The 12281-nt window shown below is 44.3% G+C and overlaps 1 protein-coding gene across 1 annotated transcript; it reads left to right on the top strand.

Annotated features, from left to right (window-relative positions):
- The first annotated feature begins 4374 nt into the window (after window positions 1–4374).
- Window positions 4375–10148, top strand: SCG2 (secretogranin II). Its single transcript, XM_036388839.1, has 2 exons — window positions 4375–4463; window positions 7790–10148. Exon 2 carries the CDS (start codon window positions 7804–7806, stop codon window positions 9679–9681), a length of 1878 nt encoding a protein of 625 aa, XP_036244732.1. The 5' UTR covers window positions 4375–4463; window positions 7790–7803; the 3' UTR covers window positions 9682–10148.
- The last annotated feature ends 2133 nt before the right edge of the window (window positions 10149–12281 follow it).

Genomic DNA, 12281 nt, shown 5'->3' with positions numbered 1-12281 from the left:
TGTCTGACGCAAAGCAGTGCTGAAATCATGACAGTTTGATCCAGCCAGCTCCCAGGAGACTCCTGATCTTTACTGGCTGGTAAATGTAGCACTCAGAACAGCTATGCAGAGCAGATATCGATATTTTTACACCAAATGTTGGTAAGCAGATGTCACAGGCTTGTGAAAAGCCTTGAAACTCCACGGGAGAAAATATGTGAGTATGTGTGTGGGAGGCCTGGAGATAAAAATAATTCTGTGCTTCTATGAGAAGGCATCTATTCCTTAATCCGTTGATGTTTTGCTATTCCCGTGCAGGGTACTCAAAGTGGAGGCTGCTATACTGGAACAAGTGTAGCAGCAAACTCTTTCCCTGTTGATTCATCTGCTGCTTTTGCTGCTCTTCCAGCCCAGGCTTCTCTGGCCCTCTGGCCCTGGCTGAGCTGGTAGATCCCATGAGCAGCGGGTCTCTCCTACGGGGTGGAGAGATTATCCCGAGCTTCAGGCATCCCATAGGAAGTGCAGGTCACTGGGCAGGTAGCAGCAGTGAGGCAGCAGGGCTGGGCTCCTCCTGCAGGCACTGGAGAGGCACTGGGGGGTTACACAGCCCTAGGGAAGGGCTCTGAGCAGGGGTGGCACAGCTGAGCCCAGCCCTGGAGTGAAGGGATGATCCCCGTGTGCAGGGGGGCAGCCAAGCCTTGCCTAAGGCTCCTCTTTAGTTATTGTTTTATAAGCAGGCAGCCTGAAATCCTGAGCTCGTAAATGTTGGATAAAAGTCCAGATTTGGGTTTTTTTGTTTTTCCTTAGCTTTTCCTGTTCTTGAAATGTCCCCTCAGGGAGGTGTGTAGGGCAGGCTGGTGTTAAACCTGCTTAATCTTGTTGAGTGTTGAATAAAGCCCAGTAATCTACAGCCAGTGGATGCTTGCCTTGACATTCCTGCTTTTAAGGACTGTGGTTAAAAACTGCAAAACCCTTATTTTTTTCCTTACAATGCTGTATTTATCCTTCCCCTTATGGCTTTGGAAATGAAATTTGAGCCATTTATTGTGCACTAAATTTAGGGAGGCCAAAAATATTTGCATACAAATATGATTGATCTTTCAAGCATGCAAAATGAGGAGAAAATGACGAGTCTGATGTTGATACAAGCAGAGTTCAAGTATTTTAAAATTAAAATAATTTAAATGAATCTGTATCTATGATGGCAGATGAGCTTTTTCAGAGGAAAGAAAACCTCCTCTTTCTCATTATATTCAGAGTAAATGAAGATATTCAAGTCAGATATGGACTGAATTTTAAATGTGACAATGGCATTTATTCTGCAGGAGATGCCATGTCTGTAATGAATTGTAAATTATTTTTAGTTGCCACTAGAAACAGAAGAAGGGAGGGAAGTAATCAATATTGACATAACCCTGCTTTATTTTTAAGCAGTGCTGATCCTGGTGGCACCAATTAGAGGAGGAGAGAGCCAGAGCTGCAGAAGGCAGAAACCATTCTGGTGTTTAGAAAAGGCAAATGTCTGCCTCCTGTTTCTGCTGGGATGGTTATCCCAGCAAGATCATCATTCCATCCTTGCTGGAGCTGGGCAGGTGTGGTGGGAGCCCATGGTCCATGAGCTGCTGTGGTTCTGGTGTGTCCTGGGGCCTGGGCACAAGGACAGTGGCCTCAAGGCCCTTTGCCAGACCATGCTTCCTCCTCAAGACAAGTTTCCCGGCTTTTCTTTCCCCCCTGACTGTAGGGATGAGGATATTCCAGCTGGGGTATGACAAACCAGAGTGGGCTGGAACCCTCCAGCCTCTGTTTGCTGCAGTGAAGTTCCCCTCCCAGCCCCATGCCCTCTCTCTTGCATGACATGAAAGAAAAGCCTTTTGCTGCAAGGTGCAGGGTTGATTAACTTTTATCTTCTCATGATGCATGACTAGGTGAGGGAGAGCAAGCTGTTCAGAGAAATCACTGCAGATAGAGCTGGGCTGCTCCCAGGATGCACAAAAGGGTGCACATGGTCAAAATTCACTCAGAAAAACAAGATTACCCCTGCTCCTTTGCTTAAGTAGTTGGTATTGAGCTAATTCTAGTGCAGTTTCCTAAAATTGAGAGATGCTGTGATGTGATCTTACTCTTGTACAAAATGCCATGGAACTTCTGATGACAGAACAGATCCAATTTTCAGTTGCATGACTCATTCTGAGGAAAAGAATGCTGTACATTTAATATGACCAAAAAAAGTAGATTCAGTAATGTACTTTTAGGGCTCCTCCTTATAGGACTGTGTGGATGCAGCCAATCATAAGCACAAAGTCCAGGCAACATTTTTTGATATGGAGTAAAATTGACAGATGGATTGTAGAGAGCCTTTGGAAAATTTTATCCACTGAACCCAGAATAGCCACAGCAGAGACCTAAGCCAAGTGTCTGGCTGACTTTATATGCTGTAAATCTGAGGTGAGTGGCTAAGGAGGATGGAATCTCTCGCATAAGCCAAATAATTTGGGTTGTCTGAAATGTGCTCTAATGCAGAAGATCAGGGATGGATGGATGGGGTACAACAGGATGATTTCATGGGAAAGAATTTGCTCCATGAGTATGAGTCATTTGGGGACTGAATGCACGAGAGCCTGTTGGGAACACCTGCAGAAGCACAAGAAAATTCCTGAAAGTCTGAATGGAGTAATTGTCTGATGGGTGTTTTTTGTTATTATTTTGTTTTGGTTTTGATTACATGGAGCATTGTGTCCATGGGCTGAGGTGCACCAGTGGCAGCAGTGTCTGCAGAGCTGTTTGTGGGCACTCAGAGCCCTGCTGGAGGGGATGTGCTGCTCAGCAATACAGGACCAGCTGCTCAGAGGGCACCTGGACCTTGCCCTCAGCTCACTGCAGCAGCGCCTTTGTTCCCCTTCCTCAGGGCTGCCAGCACAGGCTCTAATGCAGTAATTCTTGGGCTCTTTTCTTCCTGGGTCTGGTAATGAAAATGTGTGTGTTGGATGGAATCTGGGGCCAGAATAAAGCTGCTGCTGAAGAGTTTCAGCACAAAAACTGATACTGTATTTTACTCATAAAACTACATGAGGTGAAACAAGATCTCTATTTCCAGATCTCTGTGTCAGCTGCAGCAAATGCAGCCAGGATTTTCTTGTTGTCTGTTCATGGCTACAATTATTTCTAGCTTACTGTTCTTACAATAATTTAATTTTGTAATGTTTATTGGCTTGGAAGGTACATTCATCCTAGGTTTTTTTGCATTTTGTGCTGTAAAAGGTCAAAATTGTCAGGAAAGATTTATTTTGGGGGAAAAGGAATCCTTATTTAAAAGTCAAAGCAGGAAAACCTTTCTGTAATAGAAAGGAAGCAGAAGGAGCAAGCTAAAACTCTGAAACACAAGAAGCATCTTGTGTTTTGTGATTTATGGCATGGTGGTATTTACTTACCCCACTGATCCAGGCATGCAAGTGCTGCCCTTTTTGAGTGCTGAAAATGGAGGTAAAACCTTGAGGGCCTTTTCAGCAGCACCTGGCAGTGCCCCAGGGATGGGCAGTGCCATCTCTCTGGCTCCATCCCCATCCAGAGCAGTGCCAGCCTGGCCCCTGTCCCTTGTCACAGCCACCACAGCCAGGGCACACAGGCTGGGATGGGGGCTGCTGGAGCAGGAGGAACCTTCTGCCTTCTATTTCCCCAATGGGCTTCAGTTTTTCCATCTACCTCAGACAAACAATGGAGGGGTGTCCTTCCCCCTCCAGCTGCTGTTGGAGCTCTGGACCAACAGCATCCATCTCTGTTGGTCCAGAGCTCCAGAGCCTCCTACAACTGATGAAGAGGCCATGAACTATCCCTGCCCTGTGACAAAGCCAGAAATGTGCCACAATAGCTCAATGAACTAAAGAGAAAAAAATAAAAAAACCCTGCTGGCCATAGCTGTTGAAAGGCCGCCTCCTGCCAAGGCACGGGCACAGCCAGGCACACTCACACTGACCCTGGGGTGCAGAGTCATCCTCACAGCTGGGCTGCACCCACCTCGGGGTTCATTCCACGTGTTCCTGCTGCTGGTTTGCTCTGCACCCACCCCACGAGGTCTGGGTCGGGTTTATCGAGTCCTTCCTCCCAGCCTGAGAAGCAGAAGGCACTGGCTGTATCACGTCTGCTTTTTTCTTTCTTTTTTATTTTTAAATCTTTTCCCCTTTCCCTCTTCTTTCTTCCTTGCTTTGCTTTCTCCCTTTATTTTCCTCGTCCTTTTTTCCCTCTGTATTTTTTAACTTTTCTCCGTTTTTTTCCATCCCCTCCTTTTCCCGCTGCCGGTTGGACGTGCCCGGGCTGGGGGTCGCGGAGAGCCCCGCGGGGACCGGGGCGGGGCGGGGCGGGGCGGGGCCGGGCGGTGCCGAACCGGGCGGGACCGGGCGGGGCGGGGCCGTGACGCGCGGCCGGGGCGGTATAAGCGGGCGCTGTCCTGGTGCTGAAGGCGACGGAGCGGCGGAGCGGCGGCAGCGCAGGTAGGGCTGCAGGGCCGTCGGGCTCTAGGATGCAGGGATGCAGACTGGGATATAGCGATGTAGATTGGGATATAGCGATGTAGACTGGGATGTAGGATGCGGGGAGCCCCAGGGCTGCGCAGGAGGATCCGACACTGAGAGAGCGGTGAAGTCGCACCGAGAGCCGGTGGTGCCGGGGCTGGGCTTGCAAGGGAACACACCTCTATAAAATATAACACATAGCCCCTGTCACTATGAGTATTATACACATATAAAGATGCATGTATGTATGTATGTATGTGTAAATGCGGATCTGTCGTGTCCGTGCGCTGTCAGCGCCGGCCGGGCTCGGGCGGGCAGCGGAGCGGGAGCGCTCCCGGGAGCAGCGGGCTCAGCCATGCCCGCTCACGGCGCTTCAGGGATGGGCGGGGGGTTCCCTCGGATCAAACACCCTCCGAGCCTCTTCCCAGATGGATCCGCATGCAAACAGTCCTTCTCGTCACTAGGACTGCCGTGGGTTTGGGATTTTACCCTTCGTTGCTGTTTTGTTTGTGTTTTTAGTTCCTTCCACAGGGTAAAAGGTTAGAGACGCTTATAAACAAGGCACATTTGCTGCAGTCGTGTTATTTATTGCAAAAAAGAAATGGGAGGGAGAGTGCATGATATATTTATTTTCCCTGTGGAAAACTGCTCTTATGTTTCACCTAAGGCTGTCAGAGCAGGGACACATCTATAGGAAAAACCTATGAGTTTTCATAGCTAAATTTCACTGGAAACATTAGAGTCACATCAGAAACAACTGCCAGGAGAATGAGAGAGAAAATTACTGCTACCATGGAAACATCCCAGAAACAAGATATTTTCTGTGTCTGTTTTTCAGGGAACTTTTTGCAGTCCGTATTGCCTTTGTATGTGTTAAATTTTGGTCATGGTTGCCTCATTTTGTAAAGAGGAGCTTCTTCGTTTGTTGGCTAAAAGATGATTTTCCTGTTTGTTAGGTTCTAATAGAGGAGCAAATATGCTCTCCATCTAGACTGGCTTCACAGTTATCGATCTGAAGACAACAGAGCTGTTTTAGCATATTGTCCTTTGAGAGGCACAGAAGAGAATGTTTACAATATTTCCTAAAGATAGACTAAAATGTCCTATTTCAAAAGCAAATGTGGAATTAAAGTCTGAAAGACGGGCGAGGAATCCTCTTACCTTGGATAGCGCAGTATATTTAACGACAAGATTTCCGACCTGAACTGATAGCTTGTGAAAGAAATCATTCCCAAATCTGTTTGACAAAGCTTTCAAACATCATCCAGCAATAAATTGGAAGTAAAAATTGACCTGGAGGCAAATGCACAGAAAATATGTAGAGAGGAGCCAATGATCTGTTATTCCTGCAAAGGAAATACCCAATTGAGCAACATCCTTGTGGAACAAACACTAAACTAAACTTTGCCTGGCTGCACACATTTTGATTTTAGTGGGATGCTGACAGCCCTTGCAAAGGCTGTAACAATCCAAATTGTGTGCAGAGAAGGAGGGTGAGTTCCTGGTCTTTGTGAGTGGGAGGTGCTTGGCAGATGATTATAGGACTCTCCCTTCCCCCATCCCTTGGAAAGGACAGTTTCTCATGTGCTGATCAAACGAACTCTGTTAATGACCAGTCTGCTGAAAAGAAAGCCTTAATTTCACTTATTTGCTACAGAAATAGAAAATTAGGTGATGTTTGGTTGGGGGGGGGGTTGTTTGGTTTTTTCTTTGTTTGTTTGTTTGGGGTTTTTTAATATACATTTATGTCCAGGGCTAATGCCTTTTCTGTGACAGAAAATGAAGCAATTGTGTTGGCTTTGACTCAGGGCAAACACAAATCCGGAGGGTGGGACTGTCTAATTAGCTGTTGCACTAATCATTTGTGAAATCAATCCTCAAATGTATCCAGGCTCGAAGTCAGAAATGTTTGGGGAAATTGTTTGCCATTATGCCTGTTAGCCTGCTCATGCATACTGAAGGGGGGAAAATAAGCAGCTCTCTGAACTGATAGGGCTTTAATTATTTAGTTAAGTCACATTATGTCAAGGACAAAAATGGAGTGGAAAACTCTACAAGTGAGCTGAAATGAACGCATTCATGCTCACTTTCTGCTTCCAGCAGTGGGTAAACATGGGTGTACACAGCTCTTTTGGGCTCTCATGAACCACCAGAGTCTCAGCAGGATGATTTACCAAGCCAAAAACTAAAGGAAGCAAAATAGGTCAATTAATCAAAGCAGTGGATATCTTTATAATTCCTTTCTCATTATTGTACTTTATTTGTTAATGCAAGTGGGTCAGAAAAGAGTCCAATCTGTCCTGTGGCCCCAGTGTGCCAGTGCCTGAGAGTGTCCTGGGGAATGACTGATGGCAATTTCCCCTGTGCTGTGGGGAGGGTGCCCAGCTCCTGCAAGGCTGGGCTTTTGCAGCTGTATCCTCATGCACAGCGATGCTGTAATCATCTTAATTCTGTCAGAAGCATATTTTTCCCGGTTCTGTTCCAGAGTTTATTTTTGTCTGGTGTAAGCTGGGCAGACTGGACTTCTACTGATCTATTCTAACCAAATTTGCCAGTGGTCATGTTTCTGCCTGTCCTGGGACCTGATTCAATTTCTCCTGGAGTGAATGAATAAGCAAATGAATGAAATCACCACTCAGAACCTACCTACTCGAGCTTGTTTCTAAGATGGGCTTTCAAGGATTCAGTAAAATTATTTTATACCTTTAGGATAAATTATATTTTTCCTCTCATATAAGAGATCATTGCCCCAGGAAGATGAGTCATAGAATCATTAACGGATATTCCATTGTAATACAAATAATTTTTTAATACGGAAGAGCAAAATAAAGGAAATAATAGCTTCAGTACTATCAGTAATGACAGAAATAAACTTGCAAGTAATTTTATATGTCATGTTCACTTCATCCCAATAATTTTATTACAGTTAGCAATATACAGCACCATTCAGCAGTCCTGGCATGAAATGAGATGCCCTATGGAGAAATCTCACAAAATATTTCTGTCTGTCGCTTTAATATTAGTATTTTGAGCAGCATTTAAATGTATGGATACACCAATTTTGTCATTTAGGTGCTTTGTTCTCATGATCAAAATGACATCTGGGTGTGTCTATGGGCATTTCATGAGTTATACAGGGTTGGTATTTTGTACTTTGGTGCTGCCATTGGACAATTAATGTTCATCAAGTACTTGGAGCATAGAGATAAGAAATTTCTTGCATAGCTCTGTTTTCTAAGCCTGTTTCCATATGTTAACAGCTTCTTTTTCTTCTTCTTCTTCTTCTTCTTCTTCTTTATTTAAAGGAAATATTTTAAACATGGCTGAAAGTAAAACCTTCCAGCCTGGAGCAGCCTGTGCTCTCACCTTTTTCTTTGTCCTAATCTATTGGGTTGATGCAGCCTCCTTCCAGCAGCACCAGCTGCTTCAGAAAGACCCAGACTATGCAATGAAAAACCTACCAAGGCTCCCAAATCCCGACATGATCAAAGCGCTGGAATACATAGAGGACCTGCGCAAGCAAACCAACAAGGGAGAAGGCAGCCCTGACTACAACTCTTATCAAAGTCTCCCCTACCTCCTCCCACAGAGAGAAAGCAAGGACCAGCTTCACCTCCCGGATAATGTGAGGGATTCTTTGACTGAAGATGAGTCCCAGTGGGTTAAAGTGATGCTGGAAGCCTTGCGGCAAGCCGAGAAGGAGTCAAAAGCTGGCCCAAAGGAGAATAAACCCTACGGTCTAGGCTCAGATAACAACTTTCCAGCTGGAGTAACTGATGATTACGAGGCTTACAAGTGGCCCGAGAGGTGGCAGAAGTACCTCAAGATGCCACTTGGGCACTATGAAGAGGGTTCAAGAGACAGTCCCTTCAAGCGTACCAACGAGATCGTGGAGGAGCAGTACACCCCCCAGAGCCTCGCCACCCTGGAGTCCGTGTTCCAGGAGCTGGGCAAGATGGCAGGGCCCAGTAACCACAAGAAAGAAAGGCTGGATGAGGACCAGAAGTTGTATACAGATGATGAAGATGATGTGTACAAAGTGAATAACATCGCGTATGAAGATGTGGTTGGAGGAGAAGACTGGAACCCCATAGAGGAAAAAGTGGAAAGCCAAACTCAGGAAGAGATAAAAGACAGCAAAGAGGAAATTGATAAACATGAAGAGGAGATTGACGACGAAATGAAAAGATCAGGAAAACTCAGCTTCCTTGAGGATGAAATAAGAAGAGAAAATAAAGATCAAGTGTCAGAGGATGTTTCAAAACTAATGAATTACTACCTGAAGAGGCTGATGGGTAGTGCTGGGAATAGGAAATTAAGGACTGGAGGAGAACTTGAGGAAAAAAGAGCATCCATGTTTTTGGATAAACAACTTGATCCTCAGGCTATAGCTCAGCTGATAGAAATCTCAAGGAATTTGCAAATTCCTCCTGAGGATTTAATAGACATGTTGAAAGCTGGAGAAAAAAAGCAGCTTCAGAGTGAAAGGTTGGAAGCTGAGCAGGAAATGGAATTCCCAGAAGACCTTGACGAGATAACTGAAACCAATCTAGGACAGAGTGATATATTTAAAAATAATATAAACTCTAAAAACGGGTACATGAAGCAGCCTCTTATTCCAGAAAATCTACCCGAAGACCTCAATATTGAAGATATTGTCAGCCTTCTGGGAAATGACAATTTAGCTAACCAGAATCCCTCCTACTTACTAAATCGTCTTAATCAAGAAAATGACTTGCCAAGACTGTCTTACATTCCCAGAAGATTGAAAGGGCACCTGTTCCCTAAAGCTGCCTGGATGAACGACTTGGAAAGGCGACAAGCGGAGTACGAGAAGCTGAATGAGAAGGATGAAGAGCTGGCTGATTACTTGGCAAAGGTGCTGGCAAAATACCCCGAGGTGATCAATACCAACCAGATGAAAAGAGTCCCCACTGCAGCTTCTGAGAGCAACCTGCAGGAAGAGGAGCAGCTGGAGCAGGCCATCCGAGAGCACCTCAACCAGCTGGGACCACAGGAGGCTGCCAAGCTGGCTTCGCTCAGCAAAAGGCTCTCCATGGCTGGGGAGGCTGATGACACACAAACCAGGCAGTACCTGGATGAGGATATGCTGGCAAAGGTGCTGGAGTACCTAAAACAGGAGAAATCAGAGCTTGAAAGAGATCACATCACCAAGCGAGCAATGGAAAACATGTAATTGTTCCCCAAGCATTATTTCTCTTCAATGTGTTGACTTCTATCCCAATTCAGTTGTGATTTATTCCTGCTCTCACACTAAACAACCTATGGTAGACTATTTACCATTGAACAGTCTGCATATCTTTCTCAGAGCTGTTATATTGTTTATTGATATATGTTATAAATTATGGGGCAAACAACAAATTGCTTCAAGTGTTTTAAGAAACAATTTAATGATATCAAGTAAAAGTATAATATGTAAACACACAAATGACCTTTGCATTGTTAATAAAACATGATAAAGGAAGAGTGACAATTATAATTTGAAATTTTTAAGATTAATTGGATTATTTTGTTACTGTCTGTAGTGGTTTTTGTGCAGTATCGAATAAAAAAATAAAGCATTATATATATATAGTTTTATTTACAAGGCTTTTTCTATTCAGTGTTTTATTGTTGATGAATAAATTATTTCTGGACAATCGACTTTGTTTCTTTGTGACAGTTGATAAAGTCATACTAATTGGAAACATATTTTTACTTCTACAGATGACTCTTCTGAAATATATTGTTTTTCCTACAAATTAAGTTGTAAGCATAAACTTGTGGTTTTCTGGGCCATAAGAACATCAACTGGTGTTACCCTTAAGAGCAGGGGGTACCTAAAGAGCTTGCTGAAGTCAATCAGTGTAATACCTGCATTACCTACAACTGAAAATTTGGCTTCACATAATTAAGAGCATCTGTACCTCTTGGCAGCAGGAGGAACATAAATGATCTGTCCAGCTGAGACAGGCTTGATGATGAAGCTCTGAAAAAATACAAAATGGAACCTTCCAAGGTGAGCTCTGGGAAGCTCTGCAGACGAGTCCCCTCCATCTCTCATGGTGACAACCACAAAGAAAGAGGCAGGCTCCAAGGCAGGGCACGCCCCTGTGGGGAACAGCATTGGTTTGTCTGATAACATATTATTTCCTTCTCCATGAAATGACCATTACATGTCACATAAATACACAGAAAGCCTTTACTATTCAGCACACTATCTGGGCATTTGAAATGTCTCTTGAGCTCCTGTTATGACCTGCAGTAGGTGGTCTGGAAAGGTTCTGGCTCTTTTACAGAAGGAAATGTGCTTGCATAACTCTGTGAGTCAGAGGTGGTTTTCACTGGGACAGCTCATTTCCAGGATTATAGTTTAAAAGTGGTTTTCCCTGTGGTATTCTGTAGCGGCTCATCTGAGCTAAGTGGAGTGGGGATGATTTTTGGCAATGTCTAATGAAGTACAAAGGCTGCAGAAAAATAAAACTTCATCTTTAGTGTTGCCATTCCCTGAGCATTCACAGCAGACAGGAGCTCAGCCCCTGTTCCAGCCATTATTCCTTGAATACACAGACAATAAAATATCTGCTTTTCCAGGCATGTGTAGGACCTGGAAGAGATGTCACACGTGGTGGGCATGACAGGTGGGAGTCTCTTAGCATCATTCCCCTCCTGCCATAGCCTGCAGCACTCCCCTGCCCTGGGCTTCCCAGGCTCCTGAGCTGACCAAAGCCCTGGGGAAGTGCTTGATTGCCTCCAGGCTCTTGCTCAGGGAGAGCTCAAGGACGAGTTTGGATACCAGAATGATTTTGGATCTAAGAAACCAGTGGTACAAACCTATGCATTAAAGGACAGATATGTCAGACACTGTGTGGAAGAAGAAATAAGCTTTGGAAAATCCTAATCTTGGCATGAGTAACTACATCACTTTTTAGAAGAACACCTCGCTCACAGTGTGTGCCAGCCAGCAGGGACTTTGTGGTTCATCTTCACAAATAAGAAAAGGGGGGGTTGTACTTGAAATAACAGAACTTTGTCTGGCAGAACTATATGGAGGTGTCAAACTGATTTCAAGCTAAGAAGTTACACCAGTACTTTTCCCTCTTCAAGCCACAGAAAGCAGACAACTGATTTCCCTATGATGTGCTTTATTTCTAACAAACTCATCTCCAACTCTATATTGGAATTAAATGAAATGAGAAAATATTAAATAGGCAGCCTCTCCTGGTAGCTGTAGCTGCCTCTTGCTATGCAACCAAGGCTCCTGCAGCAGAGCAATAGTTATACCTGAATATGTAAGACAGCATTATCCAAATGTACATCCCATCATGAGATCTGCTCCATTAAACCACTCCAGAGTCTCCCCCTGCAGAGAGGCTGTGTAGTACTTAATTGTTCCTAATAGCCATGGCTGCTTCTGCTTTCATTTGTCTGTGGTTTGTGTTTTCCTTATGGGTGCAGTGGGACAAACAGTCATGTTGTTAATAACGAACAGAGACTGCATAATCCATAACAGATACACTATCAAGCTTATTACTATAATTATATACAAAATAAAGTGACCACCCTGCAATTTTTACTCAGGCAAAGTGAGGAACAGATTTTTAATTCCCTTTTTGTGTTATGATTTGACAGCATCCCAGATGCAGCTGGTTTATACTCTCTGTGTCAGTGGCTTTTCTCCAGCAAAGAAAATGTTTCTGCTCAAATCTTCCTCCTAAAACGTGCTTCATTGTGTCCTCATATTTAAGGTCCTCCCCAACACACAGATCAAACAGAAATTCTGTATCTGATCCAATA

Source organism: Molothrus ater, chromosome 10 (genome assembly GCF_012460135.2).
Source record: "Molothrus ater isolate BHLD 08-10-18 breed brown headed cowbird chromosome 10, BPBGC_Mater_1.1, whole genome shotgun sequence".
Classification (NCBI taxonomy): Eukaryota; Metazoa; Chordata; class Aves; order Passeriformes; family Icteridae; genus Molothrus; species Molothrus ater.
The sequence above is the reverse complement of the archived record's forward strand: the minus strand, read 5'-3'. Positions and strand labels throughout refer to the sequence as shown.

Coding starts and splice junctions, on each gene's coding strand:
- SCG2 (XM_036388839.1), top strand. CDS start 7,804: ATGGCTGAAAGTAAAACCTTCCAGCCTGGAGCAGCCTGTGCTCTCACC.